This window comes from Vigna angularis, chromosome 5 (genome assembly GCF_016808095.1).
Source record: "Vigna angularis cultivar LongXiaoDou No.4 chromosome 5, ASM1680809v1, whole genome shotgun sequence".
Classification (NCBI taxonomy): domain Eukaryota; kingdom Viridiplantae; phylum Streptophyta; class Magnoliopsida; order Fabales; family Fabaceae; genus Vigna; species Vigna angularis.
Window position 1 is genome coordinate 10,321,136 of NC_068974.1, and position 20,910 is coordinate 10,342,045.

General features: G+C 34.4%; 2 protein-coding genes across 5 annotated transcripts in view; one reads left to right on the forward strand and one right to left on the reverse strand.

The window, feature by feature from the left end:
• LOC108321756 (sucrose transport protein SUC4-like) overlaps positions 1-13,144 on the forward strand; it is a 30,257-nt gene extending 17,113 nt beyond the window's left edge. The window contains exons 1-14 of one of the 4 annotated variants that reach the window (XR_008248805.1): positions 3,280-6,283; positions 6,362-6,565; positions 6,646-6,882; positions 6,954-7,656; positions 7,739-7,992; positions 8,075-8,242; positions 8,322-8,424; positions 8,506-8,554; positions 8,639-8,734; positions 8,824-8,874; positions 10,643-10,790; positions 11,488-11,520; positions 12,504-12,575; positions 12,784-13,105. The gene's annotated coding sequence lies outside the window, so the exon portion shown is untranslated. Of the gene's footprint in view, positions 1-3,272; positions 6,284-6,351; positions 6,566-6,645; positions 6,883-6,953; positions 7,657-7,738; positions 7,993-8,074; positions 8,425-8,505; positions 8,555-8,638; positions 8,735-8,823; positions 8,875-10,642; positions 10,791-11,487; positions 11,558-12,503; positions 12,576-12,783 lie in introns of those variants that run through there. The other 3 variants (XR_008248804.1, XR_008248806.1, XR_001831519.2) reach the window with 3 other exon arrangements.
• Positions 13,145-14,845: 1,701 nt separating this feature from the next.
• Positions 14,846-19,036, reverse strand: LOC108321768 (NAC domain-containing protein 83). The gene is given in 7 exon segments (XM_052877515.1): positions 14,846-15,276; positions 15,278-15,426; positions 15,544-15,794; positions 16,909-16,939; positions 17,897-17,957; positions 18,329-18,522; positions 18,674-19,036. Coding segments are annotated over 4 exon segments (546 nt in total). The 5' UTR covers positions 17,897-17,957; positions 18,329-18,522; positions 18,674-19,036; the 3' UTR covers positions 14,846-15,161.
• Between the last annotated feature and the right edge of the window lie 1,874 nt (positions 19,037-20,910).

Here is a 20,910-nt window from a genome sequence, read left to right on the forward strand (position 1 = left end):
AGTATCAATTTTAAGCATGAAAATAACAGTTTTTCAACTGTTATCACAACCCCAAACTTAGAACTTTGCTTGTCCTCAAGCAAACAAGATGTAACTCAATCTTCCACCAATCCATACAATGGTTCACTTTATTCAAAAATCCTCTTTTCAATATAAGTAAGTACTTCAATTAAGCTCTAGACAAAGACTTCAATCAAGACATGCACATGCTTTAATGTTCACAAAGTCACTTAATATCCAACAAGAGCTATTTTTCATGAATGATCAATCAACTAAGCATGAATGTTCATTTGCTCATGGAATATTTCCTCACTAGGTAAAGTGTTTCACTCAAACACAAGTGTATAAGAGGTAATCACTCATTCACTCTACTATCACAATGTCACATGAATTAACTTTGCCTTTCATTTAACCACAATCAAATACATTCACAAGCATGCATCATCACAAGGGCTTTTCAATGGCTTATAATGTGGCTGGGCTAACAAGAAAATTGGTTTTTCTAGATCACAAAACCCTTGAGTTAAGAGAATCATATAGACACAATCATTCTTATTTATTCCCAACTTTCTTTTGCAATGAGCTTTGCCTTTTCTTTTCCTTTTCTTTTTCTTTTCACATTCTTATTTCTTAGCTCTTAGCTCAATGCTTTCAATTTCCCTTTCATAACTTCCAACAACCTCAAACTTGAACATTTATCAATACCACAAAATATTTTCTACTTAACTCATGAATTTGGCTAATAAAAGGGTTACCAACAAATGGCCTTGATCATATGATGCAAACAAGCAATTAATTAAATCATAGAAAACCTGGGCAAAATCATTCATGCTTTCAAAGTAATATCATTCAATCATAAAAAATCTGGAGCTCAAAACCTCACATATAAGCTCATTCACATTTGACATACACATCCTGCTTAGTATCATAATCACAATCACAACATCATGCATTTGTTCACAAAGCTTGTGAATCACCTGTATAAGCATATAATGTGCACATCTCAACATCAATCAATCTCAAAGCATAATCAAGCATTACTTATCAAACAATCACAATCATAAGCAAATTATCATAACAGACAAAGTTTCCAATTGAGTACATCAAACCCTATTCTAAAACAAAAGTAAATAAGTTTAGAACAAAATAGAAGATAAAACAAATCCCGCTCTAGTGCTGATAGTATCCATCAGTGAATGCTATCTGAGTTCCTCATCAACTCATGCTATCGTCAAAGTCTTCTTCCTCTCCTTCTTCTTGGATCTTATAGTCTTGATTCTTTTTGCCCGATGAGGAGGCCATCCCTGCATCAAACATAATTCACAAAACCAAAAGATACATTGTTAAGCATTAGTAAACCACAATGAAGAAATAAGCCCCTTCAATGATGCTCTCTCCCAACCCCAAACTTAGATGGAAAACTAGTGAGAAAGTAAGTGAAAGGGAGATTTTCTCAAGAGGGAAGAGGGAAAAGATGTGGAGAACCTTTGAAAAGGTATGTAGGAGTGTGTGTGCAGAGAAGATTCTGAAAAGAAAAACTAAAATGCAGCTTGGGGTATAAAAATACCCTAATGGGCTCGAGTTCCGCTAAGGGGCAACCTAAGCCCAATCTGCGATACTACCGCTCAGCGGCACTTCCGGTATGTTTACTTCTTCTTCCTAGCTTAACCTAGGTGCCTCCTACTCATGCCCCTCACTGGTTCCCTACAATTAAATTTTCAGATTACTCATGCAAAACCCTATTATGCAACTACAATAAAACAAATAGAAATAATATGATCAATCAACTGGGTTGCCTCCCAAGTAGCGTTTGTTTAACGTCACGAGCCTGACCCAAAATCCTCTAGCACCCTTCAGTAGATGCAAATCTTTCTTACCAACACCCATCAGTAGGTGTATACAAACATAGTATCCTTCAGTAGATACTCTTCCGCCTAACATCCATCAGTAGATGTAAACCCTGTAACAAACTTATAACAAAAACAAAAATACCCAAAAGTTCAAAATTACATCACCAAACCAAAAATTAAAAGTTCTTAAATCACTGGGTTACCTCCTAGCAAGCGCTCTTTTAACGTCACTAGCTTGACCCAATAAAGCTCAAGTTCCATCTTCTTTTTCTTCTTTCTACTTAACTTCTTCAGAAATTTGATCAAACTAGGAACCTGTTGCAGTGTCTCAATCATAGGAACTTTAATCTCCAATATCTTGAAGATTTCCATAAAGCACTTAAATTTCTTTTCCTTCCTATGATTCTTCTGAGGATGGGGTTTTTCATATGATTCCTTCTTCTTTCCTCTTATCTTCTTTTTCTTACTTTTCCTCTCCCCAAATTTTGTCTTTTTCTTTTTTCTTATTTTTTTCTTCCCTTCTCTTTTTCTTCTCAACTTCTTTATTTTAACACAAATTTTCTTTCTCTCTTTTCTCTCAACCACTTCTTTTTCTTTTTCTTCATCTTTATCTTTCTCACTCAACTCTTCTTTTTCTTTTCTCTCTATCTTTTCCTCATCTTTCCCTATTTTTTTTCTCCGAAAAAATCTTGTCACTTTCAGTGACAATAGCTTGACCTTCCTCCATAGGGTTATCTTCAGTATTAACCTTAACGTTCAATCTCTGACTAATGTAACGAAGGTGCATCTCCATCCTTTTACATGATGCTTCAATGCTTTTCTGAGTAGAGATGGAATTTTTCAAAAATCGTTGAAGGGTGTCATCCAAACTTTTTGATAGAAAGGGTTGTTGCTGCCATTGTTGTGGTGGCGGCCTATCAAATTCTTCGGCAGCTTGAGTGCTTTTGTGATGACAATTAGATATTTGTATGTATTGTTCAAGTGCGTCCTCCAACGTTATCCTTCTTCTCGATAGAGAGGGTTTTCACTCCCATTATTGTGGTGGTTCATTTTTAAATTGTTTGACAGCTTGCCAAAATTGATTTTTATCCATGCTTGAGTGAGGTTCCCACCAGTGGTTGAAATTACCTTAGTAGAATTGAGTGCCCATATAGTTAAATTCTTGAACAAATTGCATCCTACAAACATTAGGCACAAAACTCTAAAAAATATTCGTTAGCACAAAATGATATAGAAGACGATATAAAATAAGAGATGAGAAGATAGAATAAAAATACAAAAAAATGAAAACAGAAAAATAAAAACAGAAAACAAAAAGAAAATAAAAACAGAAAATAAAATAAAATAAAATAAGAAAATAAAATAAAATAAAATAAATAAAATAAAATAAAACAAAATAAAATAAAATAAAATAAAATAAAACAAAATAAAATAAAATAAAATAAAATAAAAACAAAAATTCAAATTTCAAAATTCAAAATTCAAGTCAAAGATAATCAATAATCATACAAATGAACTAGTTAACCCACGAGTCCCCGCCAACGGCGCCAAAAACTTGATGACAAATTTATGAACACCGAAAAACGGCGCCACAAACTTGTTTAACAATCGGCAAGTGTGACCAAATCATATCAAGTAATAAAACAAGGTAAGACCAAATATCGTTTTCCCAAAGGACTCACGGCCTAGTTTAGCTATATGATTTATTGATTATTTGAGACTTGTGAAAAATTGATTGTAGATTTAAATGCAAAAGACAGTAATTAAATATGTATGCATGAATTTGATCAATGGAAAAAAACAAAATACAAACACTTCAATAACGGCAACCAATATGGTATTGGGAGAAATTCCTCGGATCTAGATTTCCCCGTACGTTCCCATATCGACAAAATCACTAATCATGGCAATTAATGAGTTAAACAAAGCAAGCTTTACGCAAAGAGGAAAATCCCTAACTAATGATGAAAGAAAGCATAAGTCTTAAAAATAAGATGTTAAAACAAATTCCATATATGAGAGTTTCACAAGACTACATTGATTCCCCAACAACAATACAAGGTTTAGTTCACCATATTCATGGTGAAACTAGATGAATAATAATGAAAGAATGAAAGATAAAACCCTAGAAAGAGGAGGAGGTAGCTTGAGCATCCAAGATCTTCTTTCAAGGGGTGGAAAAGTGAGTGTTTGCTTTGTCTCCGCCAAAGATACAAACCCTAGGACATCCTAAAGCTTATATACTATTCTAAAAATACAGAAAATTAGGTCCAAGCCCATAAAAGTGCCGCTCAACGGTAAACTACCGCTCACCAGTAAGTGCATGAATTAATTCTTCCCCCTTCAGCGGCATTTTCACCCCTCAATGGATCCAACATGAGCTCCTGAGTGCCGCTCAACGGTAAACTGCCGCTGATCGGTAATTGCGACTTCTCCTTTTGCACTTTTTGATGTCTTTTCTGATTCCATTTCTATCCTTCTTCACTTCTTTCACCAAATTCACCTTAAAACCTGCATGAAACACTGAAGTCAAGCATAAACCTGTCCAGCTCTCTTATTTATGAAAATATGACCAAAAGCATGATTTCAAGCTAGTTTCTAAGTGTTAAAGGTTGCTTTTAGTATCAATTTTAAGCATGAAAATAACAGTTTTTCAACTGTTATCAACGACAAGGTGAGGAACATTGATGTTGTCTTCGGAAAACATAAAAAGAAGACCATTGAGAAAAACATTTGGAAAAAGCGATCAATATTCTTCAATATTCCATATTGGTGTAAACTTGATGTGAGACATTGCATAGACGTGATGCATGTTGGAAAAAATGTATGTGATAGTGTTGTTGGGACTTTACTAAACATTAAAGGAAAGACAAAAGATGGAGTGAAAGCACGACAAGACTTGGTTGACATGGGAATCCGTTCTGAGTTACATTTGCAATCCATAGGAAGACGCACCTATCTTCCTCTAGCTTATCACACTCTTTCAAAAAAAGAAAAACAATTTTTTTTCAATGTTTACATAGTGTGAAGGTTCCACAAGGTTATTCGTCGAATATTAGTTGTCTTGTTTCTATGAAAGATTTGAAGTTGGTTGGTTTAAAGTCTCACGATTATCATGTCTTAATGCAACATCTTTTACCAGTAGCTATTCGAGCCATATTACATGCCTCTGTTAGAGGTATTCTCACACATTTGAGTTTATTTTTCAATGCCATTTGCAAGAAAGTTGTTGATCCTCGACAGTTAGATGATTTACAAAATGAGGCCATCAGACTATTGTGTCAATTGGAAATGTATTTCCCACCCTCATTTTTTGATATCATGGTTCATTTGATTGTCCATCTAGTGAGAGAGATTCGAATATGTGGGCCGATTTTCTTATGGTGGATGTACCCGGTTGAAAGATACATGAATATCTTAAAGGGATATGTTAAGAATCAATTGAGACCGGAAGCTTCGATTATAGAGCGCTACATTGCAAAGGAAGCCATTGAATTCTGCTCAAGTTATATGCCAAGTTGTGACCCAATAGGACTTCCAAAGAAATGACATGAAAACATACGTAAAGGAAAGGGAGTTCGAGGAGTGAGGATTGAAAGTGTTAGTGGAAAAGAAGTTAATTAAGCACATTTGTACATTTTAAACAACACAGAGGATGTTATTCCTTACATTTCACAACACATTGATGAAATTAAGTTAGCACATCCACATATGAGTGAAAAGAGGACACTTAATGAACATAACAAATCCATTTTAGCTTGGTTTAAGAAAAAGATTTATGCGACTCCGAATGTTTCTAAAAATCTATTGCGACTAGCTCGTGGACCTAACACTAATGTGATCACTTTCGGCGGTTATGGTTATTACATAAAAAATTACTTGTTCTATTCAAAAGAGGAAGACAATAAAAATAGAGTTCAAAATAGTGGAGTTACCCTACAAGTTAAGGTTGTACACTTTTCCAGTTCCAAGGATAAGAATCCAATTACAACATCAATTAGTTATTTTGGAATAATACAAGATATTTGGCAAATTGATTATGTCACTTTTAGAGTTCCAGTTTTCAAGTGTAAATGGATTGACAATAATTATGGATTAACAAAATGAGTTACAAGGATGAACCATTTATTGTGGCTAGTCAAGCAAGACAAATATTCTATGTCACTAACCTAGTGAATCATAAATGGTCAGTGGTATTTGAAGGTAGAGCCATGCACACAACTGATGATGAAGACTCTCTAGATATACTTAAGACAAGCTCCTTCTCATCAAGAACCATTAAAAATAAGGTCGATGATGTATCTGATGAAATACATGCAACATCGTTCAAAAGTTACTTGGGCGTGATGGCAAAAACACATGTTCCTATTGTCGCTACTTGTTGGGATGATGTCCCACAGGTTGACAAAAATCTACTATGGCAGAATATTTTGGTATGTTTAAGATGTTTTACTTCCATCATTGACTTATTTTTGTTGATCATGCTTTAACATTAATTTAGTTTTAAACAGGAAAATTGGAATGTCCCTAATGATGAGATGATAAGGAAGAAGATTTTATCCCACATTGTAGTCCGGTGGAGGGACTTCAAGACGAGAATGACACATCAATACGTCTTTGGCTCTAAACAAAACGACACTCCTTGTAACAAATATAAAATAACTTAGGAGGAGTGGGTGTAGTTTAAAGAATCTAGACTTACTCCTGAGTGGCAGGTATGTTTTTCAATATTTTGCTCTAGTCACACAAGATGTTAATTTGTGATTTATGCTTAAAGATTTTCATTTTTTCATAGGTGAAATGGATAGTCGCCCAGCAGAGGAAGAAGCTTAATGATACACCACACGTATTGTCACGTGGTGGTTATGTGTTATTAGATAAAAAGATGAGAAAATGTCGCGCTGAGGAGTTAGGTCTTGAGTCACTTGATCTCGCACCTCCACCAGCCAGACATGAATTGTGGAAGGTTGCACGGACAAAGTCCAACGGCCAGTTTACATCCCAGTCTGCTCAGGAGATATCCTAGAGAATTGTAAGTGCAAACTTTTAACTGATTACCATAGTTCATAAAAAAATATGTAACAAACTTTTTAATGTGTCTAGCTTCATTATGATATGCATGATGACTTGGTTGACAAACAAAGTCAAGGAACATTTATGGCACAAGGTAGGGAGGACCTCCTAGTAGCAGCCATAGGTTGGCTAGACCGTCCAGGTCGTGTGCGTGGTGTTGAAGGAGCTATTGGATTGAGAGACTACTTTGGCCCTAAACCAAGAACACAGTAGTTGTGACTCAAGAAATGGTTAGTAGCATCAGGCAACAGGTGCAAGTCGAATTAGAGGAAAGCATGGATGAACGCTTCAAAATGCTCGAAGAAAAACTTGCGATGATCACCCAACAACAGCAACAACAACAACAACAACAACAACAACAACAACAACAACAAGAGCAACAACAACCGTCACAGCAACAGGATGCCCCTACAGATGATCCTATTGCACCTCATGTGAGCACCAAAGGCTCATGCTCTACTGCAGATTGTACTAATTACAATATTCAGTATGAGTTTTTGGTTGATGAGGATCCTCCGTGCGTAGTGGCCGTGGGACGACAGATTGCAGGAGGCCAAACTATTCATGGTGCTCCTTTATTGCCCACTCACGCGCGGGTAATGATTGATGATCCAAGAGACCCCCAGGCTCGAGTGTCATTGCCTACATCTGAAATCGAATTCTTGGGGAGGCCTTAGGCACATTTATAGCTTGGCCTAAGGATATGATCATGCCATATTTTGGCCCACAAACGGTATTATATTCTTCTTTTTAATTATCTTAAATCTTCAAGTTATAATTAAACGATTCCTAACTTTTGTAAATGTGAGTTGCAGGTTTACCGTCCTGAGAAACAATCAATTGCTCAACCTGTGAACGAGGCTCGTGAGGAAGCAGAAGACCATGATGTTATATCCATATTAACCTCCAGATTAAATAAGTTGAGAAAAGGACCGGTAGAGATGTTGTGGGAGTTAAGAACATTTGGCCTCGAGTGCCATGTTCCATTGTATATTAATTTCGATGATGCTTATGAGATCATTGGTGGAGAAAAAATGCTCAACATTTCATGCATACAACTATGGTGCATGTAAGTTTTTTATTTGTTATTTTGCAGTTTGTGTATTAGTATTATTACTTTTTAATAAATATGCTTAACTTTATTCTTACAGGTACATGGACACCATCGTAGTTGAATCAGGTCGGGCGTCAGTTTAGGGCTTTCTTGAACCTCAGACCATTCAACCATCTGGAAACAGATTAGATTTCAGAAAATCATATATTCAAACATGGATGACTAAGTCTAACTGAGAGATATATATCGCACCATACATTGATGCGTATGTGTTTCCCAGTATTGTCAACTTTTATCATATTTTAATCAATAAACTAACTCACTAGTTATTGGTACATGACAAGGGCCATTGACAACTCATGGTGATCATTCCAAAAAAGCACAAGTTGTGTGGTTTTGTTCTCTTCATAGGAAGATTAAAGCGGAGTTGAAGTCCTTGATACAAACGTAAGTATTACATTCATTCTTATCAATTCATTATGATATTAATATATTAACTTATGTTTCTAATGTTTCAAATTTGTTTAGAGTTGTGACTAGGACCAGAGAACAACAACTTGAAATTATATATCCTAAGGTTGGAATTCGTTGATCTTTAACCTTTAATTTTCATAGTCAAATTTAAACCATTACATTTGACTGAGTTCTTTCACATGTTTAGTGTAATAAGCAGAATGATTCCTGGGCATGTGGCTACTACATCATGTCATGGATGAAGGCAATCATCCGAGCAGAAATCAGAGGGGAATGGACTGAGGTAAAAATTTACATTTGAAAATCTTACAAATATCAATAAACTTTTGACATTAAAATGAATATATTGGAAAACTGGTTTTTGTATTTCAGGTTTGGTTGAATGAGCTAAATCGAATCAAATCCAAAAAACAAACACTGAAGGTAACGTCGAAGTACACACCATTTGACGTTCAAACATCGACAGTAAGGTCCCATATAGAAAATTTCGACGTTAACCTTACGTCCATCCCCTTATACTTGACATCAAATATTCCTTTAAATATAAATATTTATTCAAATATTACTAAAAAATTGACGTCTTCTTTGAACTTCGACATGAACATTACGTCCATTATCTTTCGCATCGACGTTAAGTTTACGGCAATTCCCTCGTACATAAGACAACAAATCTTACTATAAATATAAATATTTATTCAAATATTGAACGTCAATCTCTTTACTAACTGACGTAATCTCACGTCGTTGCACAATGACAACGTTAGGTTTATGTCAGATCTCGATATAATCGACATGAAAATTTCCTATTAATGTCGCCTCATGATATTCGACGTAAAAGTTACGTCACCCACTATGACGTCGGTCTCTAATTCGTCGTTAAAAGCCAAAAATAACCGACGTAATATGTTGTTTTTGCACTAGTGTAAACTGAACCAGTATAAATCTTGGTGTCCTTTGATCTTTCTTTTACATTTTCTTTACTTAGTTGATTCATGAAATCTGTGGATATTGATTTCAAGTTTTAAGAACTCTTTAAAGATTTTAAAAAGATTTTCAAAAAGGGTTAAATCCAATTCACCCCTCTTGAATTCAGATATAAGGCTTCCTATTTTTAATAAGTGGAAACACATTTTCCACTTCCTCATTTTTCATGAATCACAAGAGATCATCCTTCTTGATATAACTGAATTATTTGAGGGTGAAATGAGAACAAGAAGCAATTCTAGCGAAACTCAATAAAAAAAAACTTATAGGGTTTTGAAAAGCTCATAATGTTACTTATGTCCTAGCTTGGCTATGTTCCCAAAAATTTTGTATGCAACCACCTTTGCTTCCCATTATCTATTAATTTTTGTCATTCTCATTTTCATTCGGTACATAGGAGGTGATAGACAACCCAAATCTCCTTATCACAATAATCAACCCTTTCATAGTCCAAGGAGAAACTTTCTTTGGTTTCATTTTCTTGAGCTTGTCTACATCAATGACTTAATCCTTTGTCTCTTTCCCAGGTCTAGCTCCTTGCATTAAGATCTAACGGAGAATTTGAAGTTTGTTACATTCCAAAGACAAAATATATTACTAATAATGTTTGTGGCATCACACCTTAAGTTTCTATATTGTTGTATTCAAAATCTGTCTTAAGGTACATTTCTTATTGTGTTCTATTTGTTGGAATAAATTTAAATTTTAGGAGTTTATTAATAATTTTGTTTGAATCTTACTTTATTAGTTTGGGTCTGATAATATTTAATTTGATTTTGATAGAGATAAAATAGAAATAGGTAGTTTTGATTTTCCATTTATTTAGGTACATTACTATTTTATTTTGTTGATATAAGATAAAGTTAGATTAAGTATTTGTTTTTATTTTGGAGCAGTTATACTTTATTTTTAGTTTTTACTATTTGTATTTAGTCCAAAATCCTATTTGCACTTATTTAAAGGATTTCAAGGTTAAAATAAACACAGTAGAGTATTATCATAGTTAAATAACTTGAAATGAATTATCAGCAATGTTTACCATGACCCATCCCTAAATATCAACATTGAAAACAATTCTTTGACACGGCTAAAAAAATTGACACTCATTTGACCCGGGTGGGGCCCAATTATTCTGAATGTCATTAAGGGCAAAGTTGTCATTTGCTATGCGTGAAAAGTTTATTGAAAGTTTTCATTCCTTTCATAGTCGACCCTTTCATCTTGGAAGAGGAAGTCTAGGGTTAGGGTTGAGAGAGAGCGAGAAAGAAAAAAAAAAAGGAGAACTCCATGGCTGCCATAGGCTAGACGTGCTCGGTGATCAAAAGAGTTGGAACCGGCAACGTGCGAAGCATCAGGTTTGTCCCCTTTCTATTCCTTTCTTATTTTGTCATCATTTCTCTATCTTTCGTTTTCTTTTTGATTCATTTATGAAAACCTAGAATATAGGGGCAAAGGGGTGAGACAGAGAGTTTTCTTTTTGATTCAGTTTCGAAAACACCAAATACGCCTATTCCTCCAATCCGTCCTTATTCCTCTATGTATAAGGATTGACATTAGTTTTTATGAAAGGGGGTCCACTTTTTATTGGGTTAATCGAATAAAATTAATTTGCTGCTAAGTTCATAGAACCGGGAAATTCATTATTTTTCGTGTCAAGGTACTGAGGCAAGAACACATACATTTTTATGCATTATTGTGGCTAGGTTCTTTGGGTTTTCAATTTCGTAGGCATACATAGTGAATTGAATACTAACCATAACAAATATCATTGTGGTGTTTGAAATTTTGAATGCATGTTTGGGTCTCACTAATTGTGAATACAGGAGTAGAAAATGCATTTTTTATCAAATAAGTTGGAGATTATTGTTTGTGGGCTTGACAATTTTGTACACAGAAACAGGAGATTGATCTGCTCATGTTAAAATTAAACATCGTGGTTGTGTTTATACACTGTTATAGTATTGTAGCTAAAATGTCATTTTTCCATGGTGATGTTTGTTTTTCCTTTACAATATGATACGGTTAATGACATTTGATTTATATGTTGATCAGGATGATGCACATATTTTCTGCAGGGAGTCCTAGGTGAGTTTATCTTTAAATTTATACAACATAAATCTTTGTAAGTCCCTTTTGAGTTTCAATGTGAGCTACTGATTTTGTTTATTTTATAGTTAAAGGATGAAGTGAGGAACGCATTGAGTTTCATCAATTATGTGTATAGCATATTTGGTTTCACATATGAGCTGAAGCTTTCAACGACATGCTTTCAATCTTAATTGTTATTAATGCCCATGTACCTTTCTAAATGTCCTTAAAATAAAAAAATTTAGAGTTTCAAAGCTTAGTCTTCAATTTAAGGTGCCTTCAGTAGTATCTTAGTTGTTCTTTCCTGTGGACTGTTTTTAGATTTTATTATGCCATCCCATTAATGTGATAGTTTCCTCCAATAGATTAAATTATAATTATGGCTATACTAGTCTCTTATTTAAATTTACTAAGAAATATAGTTTTTTTATTGTGGGTCTCATTTATTAATGGTAATAATGGATTAAATTTTGCAAAATAATGTATTCACTATGTATTTTTATTTATTTGGTATGGTAACGAGGATTTTCATTATAGTCTCGTTTTAACTTCACAACAAATTTGTTGTCTTTCTATCCTGCTTCCTAGTTAAAAAGAAAAGCATAGAAAGTTTTTTCGATTCAATCCTTGTTTTTTTTATCTTTCAAGATAACTATTTCATGTGTCAGATACTTCATTAGAGACCAGAGAAATACCTAGGAGATAATGCAACCTGGGATAAAGCTTTATATATATCTTTCTATTTTTACAAAAGGCCCATTAATATTCCACCTTGTACAATATTTTGGAAATAGGAACTAGGGAAATATATTATATTTGTAATGATTAGCAAAGGCATAAAACGTTTCTTAAATAAAACAGGCTATTGACTTTTTATTGTCTGTTTGTAATTTGTTAGGAAACTTGTTCTGCTATATATATTGATAGTGAAATGAAAGGGTTTGTTAGTCATGTAACTTTCTTGGACTGCAATTTTCTAGGTGAAAGATCAGATCCAGCAAGCAGGATTTCACGTTTAGGCTTATACAACTGATAGGAAGATTCAAAAGAAGGTAAACTAAACCTTTAGGCCCAAGAGTTTGATTGCATTACATATTAGTCATTCAGAGGTTAATAAGGCCTAAAATGTTTTCTTTACTGTCAATGAAATATTGGTTATATGATGGTATTACATTTGAAATATGGGGGTTTAATTTTCCTGTATGTTTTACAGTGTTCAGAGTTTGTATATAATGTAGTAGTTATTGTTGTCTTGTGTAGGTCAAGGTATTGGGCAGAGGGAATCCACATTGCCATATTTAGAACCCGAAGTCACCGGGCAAAGATTGGTTGTCAGAGCCAACTTTGTTTGTGCTGGAACTGGAATTGTCAATACTTGAAGCGTTTGAAAAGTGTTGCTTTGAAAACCCTTGGACAATATTACAGAGGAAAAATCGTAGGCGCATTGAATAGTTTATTGTGAAGTTTTTTGTCTTTGGATATATGTATGAATTCATATGTATTGTTAGGAAACACAATTGTAATTTTAAATGAACTTAACTCTTCATATTTTTTGATGAATAAAGGTTGAATATTTGATCCATTTGTAATTATTATTGAGGTTTTCATTTTTCAGGTTGAATCAATTTGATTTGGAGATACTTTATTTTTGTTTTTGTCTGCCAATCTAATGTAACAATGTGCTTCATAACAAATAACTAATTTTAAAGTGAGTGTTGTATTCATAAAACATAACCACAACACACAATGAAATAAATCATTGGTATGAGTAAATTATTATTCATGTTTTAAAACAAAATGGTTCAAATAAAAATGGTCAAATTGCTTTACAACAAAATGGTTACTATACAATTCAATTGGTCAAATACATTGGTGTAGTAAGTGGTTATACAATAAACTTTTTGTGGTTAGTTACTATACAAAGTTTGTACAACAATAAATTAATGAACCTGATTTCAAGTGCTTTGATATCAATAGTTGATTAAGCAATTAATGTGCAGAAAGTTATGTGGTTAGTTGGATTGATATTATGCACAATAACAAAGTGGTCATTTTAAGTGGTCTGATTTCATCACATGTGGTTTTTTACTCAATTGCTTATGAACAACAAATGTTGTGGTTTTTTAGGAAAGATTTTATCAAATTTATTGCAGTAACTAGTTATCTAGTCAGTTCTTATGGTTATTTTTGATAGGGGCTTTTGTACAACAATAAAAGCGGTTAAATTCAATATATGATCACATTTCTTTGGTGCAGTAAGTGGTTATATAGTAAGTCGTATGTGGTTTTTTACTCCATTGCTTATGAACAACAAATGTTGTGGTTATGAGGATAGATTTCATTAAATTTATTAGTGTAGTAACTGGTTATCTATTCAATCCTATGTGGTTATTTCTAAAAGGGATTTTGTACCACAATAAAAGTGGTTAAATTCAATATCAATGGTCACATTTCTTTGGTGCAGTAAGTGGTTATATAGTAAGTCGTGTGTGATTTTTTACTCAATTGCTTATGAAGAACAAATGTTGTGGTTTTTTAGGATAGATTTCATCAAATTTATTGGTGCAGTAACTGGTTATCTACTCTGTCCTATGTGGTTATTTTTTAAAGGGGTTTTGTACAACAATAAAAGTGGTTAAATTCAATATGAATGATCACATTTCTTTGGTGCAGTAAGTGGTTATATAGTAAGTCGTATGTGGTTTTTTACTCCATTGCTTATGAACAACAAATGTTGTGGTTTTTGAGGATAGATCTCATCAAATTTATTGGTGCACTAACTGGTTATCTACTCAATCTTATGTGGTTATTTCTGAAAGGGGTTTTGTATAACAATAAAAATGGTTAAATTCAATATCAATGATCACATTTCTTTGGTGCAGTAAATGGTTATATAGTAAGTCGTATGTGGTTTTTTACTCAATTGCTTATAAACAACAAATGTTGTGATATTTTAAGATAGATTTCATCACATTTTTTGGTACAGTAACTAGTTATCTACTCAATCTTATGTGGTTATTTCTTAAGTTGTTTATGTACAAGTACAAATGCTTCAATATGTGGTTTTGTATACTAACAACTACAACAAGTTCATTGATTGAAATTGTTCACCGTACCCCAATTAAGAATATGTTAAAAGAACTACCTGAAAGAAAAAACAATAATGACCTTCTACATATATGTAAAACAAAATACTCTTTTAAGATATGGCTCTTAAAATCATGAAATCCGTTTTAATCCAATACTCTTTTATTACTTTAGTTTTAATCAAAACAATAGATGCGCAATCTATTTATTCCAAACAGATTAGACCTCTCACAGCTACACCACACACAATAGTTATATCAATTTAATTTGAAATGACTCACTAGGTAATATCAAAGAACATACAAAAACAAAAACAAATGGTGTAATCTATAGTAGTTTACTACACCAAAAATATACACATCAATATTCTTACTAATCTGACCATAGAGTGCATATTGTGGACCTAGCATACTCTCCAGACCTAGACTACCCTCAACACCGGTGGAAAGAAGATAATTACAGGGAAAGACAATAAAAGAAAGAGGTAAAGCTTAGGTTGATCGGAGATGATTTTAAAACAAGCAATAACACTAGAATTTAAGTGGAGGGTGTCAAGGTTTTCTTCTAAAATAAGGGAAGGTGTCGGAGCTACTACTCTTTTCATGCTCATCTGATTCATGAGTAATTCCACTACCGACAGAAGATAAGGAATCGGTCTTGCTCTTCCAAAAAGTTATAGAAAACCATTTTCGACTTCCTCACCTTCCTATTATCCACTTCGCCTCTCAAACTCTCCATCTCCTTCTCCTCCCCGTTTCTACAACCACTTCTCCTCTTCAAAAATATGCGACACAAAACCCAGTTTTCCATGGGAACCTGAACACACAAACAAACCAAAAATATTGTATGAATAATTAATGCGCACTATTGTGTGAATAATTAATGTGTGCGCGAGGATAATTTCGAGTTAATTTACTTTCTTTGAATCCTGACCTGAGACGGAGCGTTAAGGAGGCGATACTCGTGCATGATCCAATCGGTTCTGGATCCATGAGGCGGTTTTCCTCTGTAGAAAACAAGTTTCTTCTTCATTCCCACTAATTGGTTCCCTTTTGAAGTTAAAATTTGTTTGTGTAACCCAATGGCCTTCTAGTAACTTGAACCGGTGGCTCAGTTAGAGCGATAGCCGTTAGGATATTTGGGTTCTTTGATGCTGAAAAAGTACCTTTCTTTCTCTAAATCACCTAAACACACCATCCACAAGGAATTGCAATTAGTCTTAATTAGTTAAGAAGAAGAGAGAGGGAAGATAGGAAAATTATCAACAATAAAAATTCCTCCAAATACAGAAGAAAAAGAAATAGCAGAATAAACAACCAAATCAAGCTTACAAATTTCATCAAAAGAAACCCCACAATGAAACTTTACAATCAGTATTTAAATATATTACCTTCTGAAAACAAAGTTGTTAAGCTTTACAATTTAAATACAACAGTAACTAAGAAGGTTTGTTTCACAATGCAATCTTTACGAAAAAGATCCCACAATAAGATGAATCATATCTCTTAAAATTAAAACAATCAGTAAAGTCTATGATATTTTTTTCTCAAAAGCTATGGAGTCTCCCGACATTGATAATATAAGACTCTTTTTAAACCATGATCATTTTTTAAGATAATGTTTAGCCAAAAGCAAGGCTAGCTTACTCTCTTAGCCGGTGTTTTGGAGGTTCTCCAGCCAGAAAAAGATAAATAAGTTGACACAGTAGATGTGTGGCCAACATGTGTCCAAGGTGTATGGACAAGTGTCCTGGTTTGTGTTTCAAAAATGTCAGGCACACCATTCGATTGATTTGTGTCAGTCTTTATAGACACGGGATAAAAACACTGAATTAGATTCAAATGTTACAATCTTATATCTAACAAAAAACATCAAAACCATGGTTATATTTTATTCATAAATATAATTGTCACTCATGTGATAGGTCCAGCTAATAAAATTACAAACCATAAGACACAAACTGGAGAGAGAGCGCATAGTTTATAGAACACGAGCATAATGTAAAGTAGTGAAACTACTACATTCAATGGTTAGAAAATACTACCCTAGGCTCATATATATATATAAGCCAATAATCAAAAACTAATTCATGCTAATTTAGAAAATTAATATCATTAAATTTTACTAAATTCATTTTAAAAAAGATTTTTTCAATCTGTGAAAATACAACCCACTAAAATAACCGGGGTTTTGGGGATGATATCATTAAATAGGGTTAAATTAGTTAAGATTTGTTTATATTTTTGCTCACTAGATATGTTTTTTTTTTTCACATTTATTTGAGTTTAGAAGGAGTACCTGTTAATGTTGAGTGCCTTGGTACCATCATCTGCCTCATCAAAATATTCAATACTTTCACGGAAACCAAATAATCACAGTATCTTATAACAGCAACACCTAAGGTGGTAATGTCATGCATGCAGAATGTGGAGTGTTTATCAGTTATATGAAGGCAAAGAAACAACTTTAAGGAACTACAACCACTCTTTCAATGTAAAAGTTATCATACATGGATTGTAGTATTCTCATGAACAATAATTCCTTTTCGTAGATTCCTCTCTATTAAATCCTTTTGATTTATTCGAGTAGTTTCAACTCCATCAATTTTTGAATCAACCTTGCAGTTAGCGACAAATGCATCCTTCATGACTCTAATACTCAAGTCACCTACTCTCTCGGTGAAATGAATACCATTTTCTGTAGGAGAACTGTGTACATCAGACTCTCCCATTACATGTTTAACAGCCTTAATAGCTTTGAAAATGGCAACATCAACAAATAAGGTGTGGAGAAGGAATGCTTTTATATCACGAAAATGCAATAAATGAAAACTCCTTGGCCCAAGGAATCAAAATCATTGTAAGCATGTGAAAAACTTTCTGGAAAAGGAAGTCTTTTCTGTTTTCACAACATTCATTCAGACTATATTGTATACAATTATGACCTTTGATTAAAAAGATAGTCTAAACGAACATGCCAAATATTGTTTTTGGTTACCTTCCAAAAAAATCAAGACAATGTTATTTCTTTCCTAACCGAAATCAATCCTAAGCCCATACAACCTACCCAAAAGTCAGTTGTATCATTCTTGTCTTTGGTTCCCACATCCTCAATGATAAAGCACCACAATATAAAATGAATGTAAGGATTGTACAAATGAGTTTACACCAGAGTATACTTCAAAATGGAAATGTGAAATAAAAATAGAAAAACCCTCACTTACCACTACCTCAAACTCACTTACGAGAAAGATAAAAAATGGAAATGCTCACGGATGATGGAAAACCTCTATACTTCACAAGCGGCACGAAGATGAAAAAACCTTCAACTCCACAGCCACCAGAAACCTGCACAACCACCGATTGGGAGCGGCACAATGATGTTAAACCCTAACACCCAACAATAACCTCCACAACCATCGATTTAAGCAGCTCAAAAACAGAAATGACAATCAAGACACCAATGAAGAAGATGGAGAACAATGCAGGAGAGAAAGAAAACGGGATTTTCGAATGAACAGCGAAAGAAGAACTAAATCGAAATTTCACTTTTTACCCTTTTATCCTTATCCACTGTACAATTCTTTTTCAAAAATGCTGACGTGGCCCGTGTCAAATGAGTGTAAGTGACACGTATCAACATAGCATGAGATGTGAGCTGAATAAGGCACAACATCTGCTAACGAAAGGAAATAAATTTAACTTGATGCTCTACATACCTCGCCGCCCCTTCAACCACATGGGCCGCGACCTTCATTCCCTCCACCATCATCTCTATCGAAAAATGTACGGCCGCTCACCCATCACCGTCATCTCTATCCTTCAAATCCGCAACCATCTTCACAACATATCCCGTTGGACTCTTCCATTCCATGAAAACATATTTTGCTTGGGTCGCTTTCTCTTCGCGTAACTAATTATCGTTATGGGCATCCACCCAAATTGAAACATGAAAAAGATATACAAAATCAATAAGATAGAGAACACAAAAAAGGCATGAATTAGAGCATCCACAAATTAGGTTCACAAAGGAGGCAATATAAGCATAGGACTTGGGATTTTACCAGGTTGCACAAATTTCTCATCAACAAATGTTCTCCCTAAACGCAACACCAACACCTAGAATCCCTTTTTCGCTGCTATAAAACCCTAAACGCAATGCCCTCAACCCACCGTGCTACCCACCAACCTAAACGAAGCGTTAAACCCTAAATCGAAAATCCAATGAACAACCATAATATTGCCAAACCCCTAAACCAAAACAACCATCGAGACAGAAACGTTCACCACCAGTAGGACACAAAATCACAACCATTGGTAGAGAAAACTTGCATAACCATAAACCCCAAAACAATTAGCGGAAAGGAGAGAAAACGTTCCCAAATGGTTCAATAGAACAAATTTCAAACTAATTGCCATTTTTCATTTTGCTCTTACACGTTTTAAAAAAATTGACATGCATTCTGTCAAATGTCATTGACACCCACACGACGTAGCACAAATCGTTGGCTCCTAGGGTTTCGAGGGCCTGTCCCTTAGCACAACTGATGGACGAACGCCCGAGAAGATGACGACATAAGCCTTGAGAGCTCGATTCGGACTCCTCGAACCTTCCTCAACGAGATAAGACGCAGCGGATATGTAAACGAAGCTCTAGATTGAGAGCTGACTCGAAGGACACCGAGAGAATCGAAATAGATGGCAGAATACCCTAAAATCATGAACGAACTCTAGAAAAGAGGGAAAACTCAAATTGGACACGAAGAAACCCTAAAATGGTGATAAGACTCAATATAAACTGATTAATCGGTTCAAATGACTCGGATGATCGGTGAAAAGTGACGATCGAAGGGATTAAGGTGTTTGAACGGTGGAAAATGGTGGAAGGAAGTGGAAACCCTAGAAGAAGATGAGGAAGTGTGGTGAACGAAGAGAAGATACCTTCGAAGACGTGTATGGAGTGTGATCTGTGGTCGAGAGCGAGAATGAGACGCTCTGAGATGTGGATGGATGCGCGAGAGAATGAAATGCACAAAGAAATGAGAGGCGCGGTTCTGCGAGAATGAAGGAGGAATGAAGATGTGGATGTCGAGTGCTGGATGACGCGTGGCTAAGGAGACTGACGCCACTGAAGCAGAGTGGAGCAATGGTGACGTGAGAGAGAAGCACGGTGGTAATTGGAAATTGGAAAATGAGAGAGGTGCTTGGAAGGTGGCTAGAGGGAGTCTTTGGACTCTCTAGCCTATGACTTTCAAGAGAGAATTATTTCTAAAGGTCAGAAAATTAAATTCTCATTAAGCTCAAAAGTAACAATACAATAGAGGAGCTGGGTATTTATACTAACCCATGCTCCTTAAGAGCTAAACTATAAAAGGTAAAAATACAAAAGGAAGACTACATCAAGTACGATTCCATCATACCCTCCCTCTTAAAAAAGATTTGTCCTCAAATCTGGCAATTGCCTTATGAAGAAGCTCCACACAATCTTTGGGAGCATGGCCATCTTGGAGTGGCCTTATTCTTTTATATTAACTTTTTCTTCCTCCTGGATCAAACACAAATCTGCAATAAACATCAAATATATTTTCAATTAATACCAATCCAAGAAACAATTTTTCTATAAAAACAAGGAAATAAGGACTTCTAATATTTTGTGTTATCACATTTGGAAATTCTAGAAGTCCAAATTCACTTTCATCTTGAGTTATTTCTTTCCTAAAAGATTTGAATAATTCAAGATTTAAATTGTCATATTTTGAAAAAGTTTGCATAGAATATGAGATGACAATTTGTTTGAAAGAGAAATTAAAAATTGAAAAGTAATCAATTATTGGAAAAGAATTAAAGGTTTGGAAACCTTCCCTTTTAGGTTCCATGATCTTTGAAAGAATAGGATTTGTCATCAGTAACAATTTCTCCTTTTCTTTCTTCTCTCTTTCTTGCTTTTCTCTCTTTTCTTCTTCTTGTCTCTCTTTTTCTTTTCTCTCTTCTTCTTTTCTTTTATCTTCTTCTCTTTCTTCCTTTTCTTCTTCTCTTCTTAATTCCTCTCTTCTTCTCTCTTCTCTTTTCTTGTTTTCTTCTCTCTCTCTCTTCTCTTCTTCTTTCCTTTCTTCCTTTTCTTTTCTCTCAATCTCTCTTTCTCTTTTCTTATCCTTGATCTCTTTAAGTCTTGCCCCAAATTCTAATTCTCTACGAAGAAACCAATGATCATTTAAACTCTCAAGAAATAATTTTCCATCATCAATGTAATCCCTAATTAGTTCCAGGTTTCTTTTAATACTTGAAGGCACAAACTTTCTTC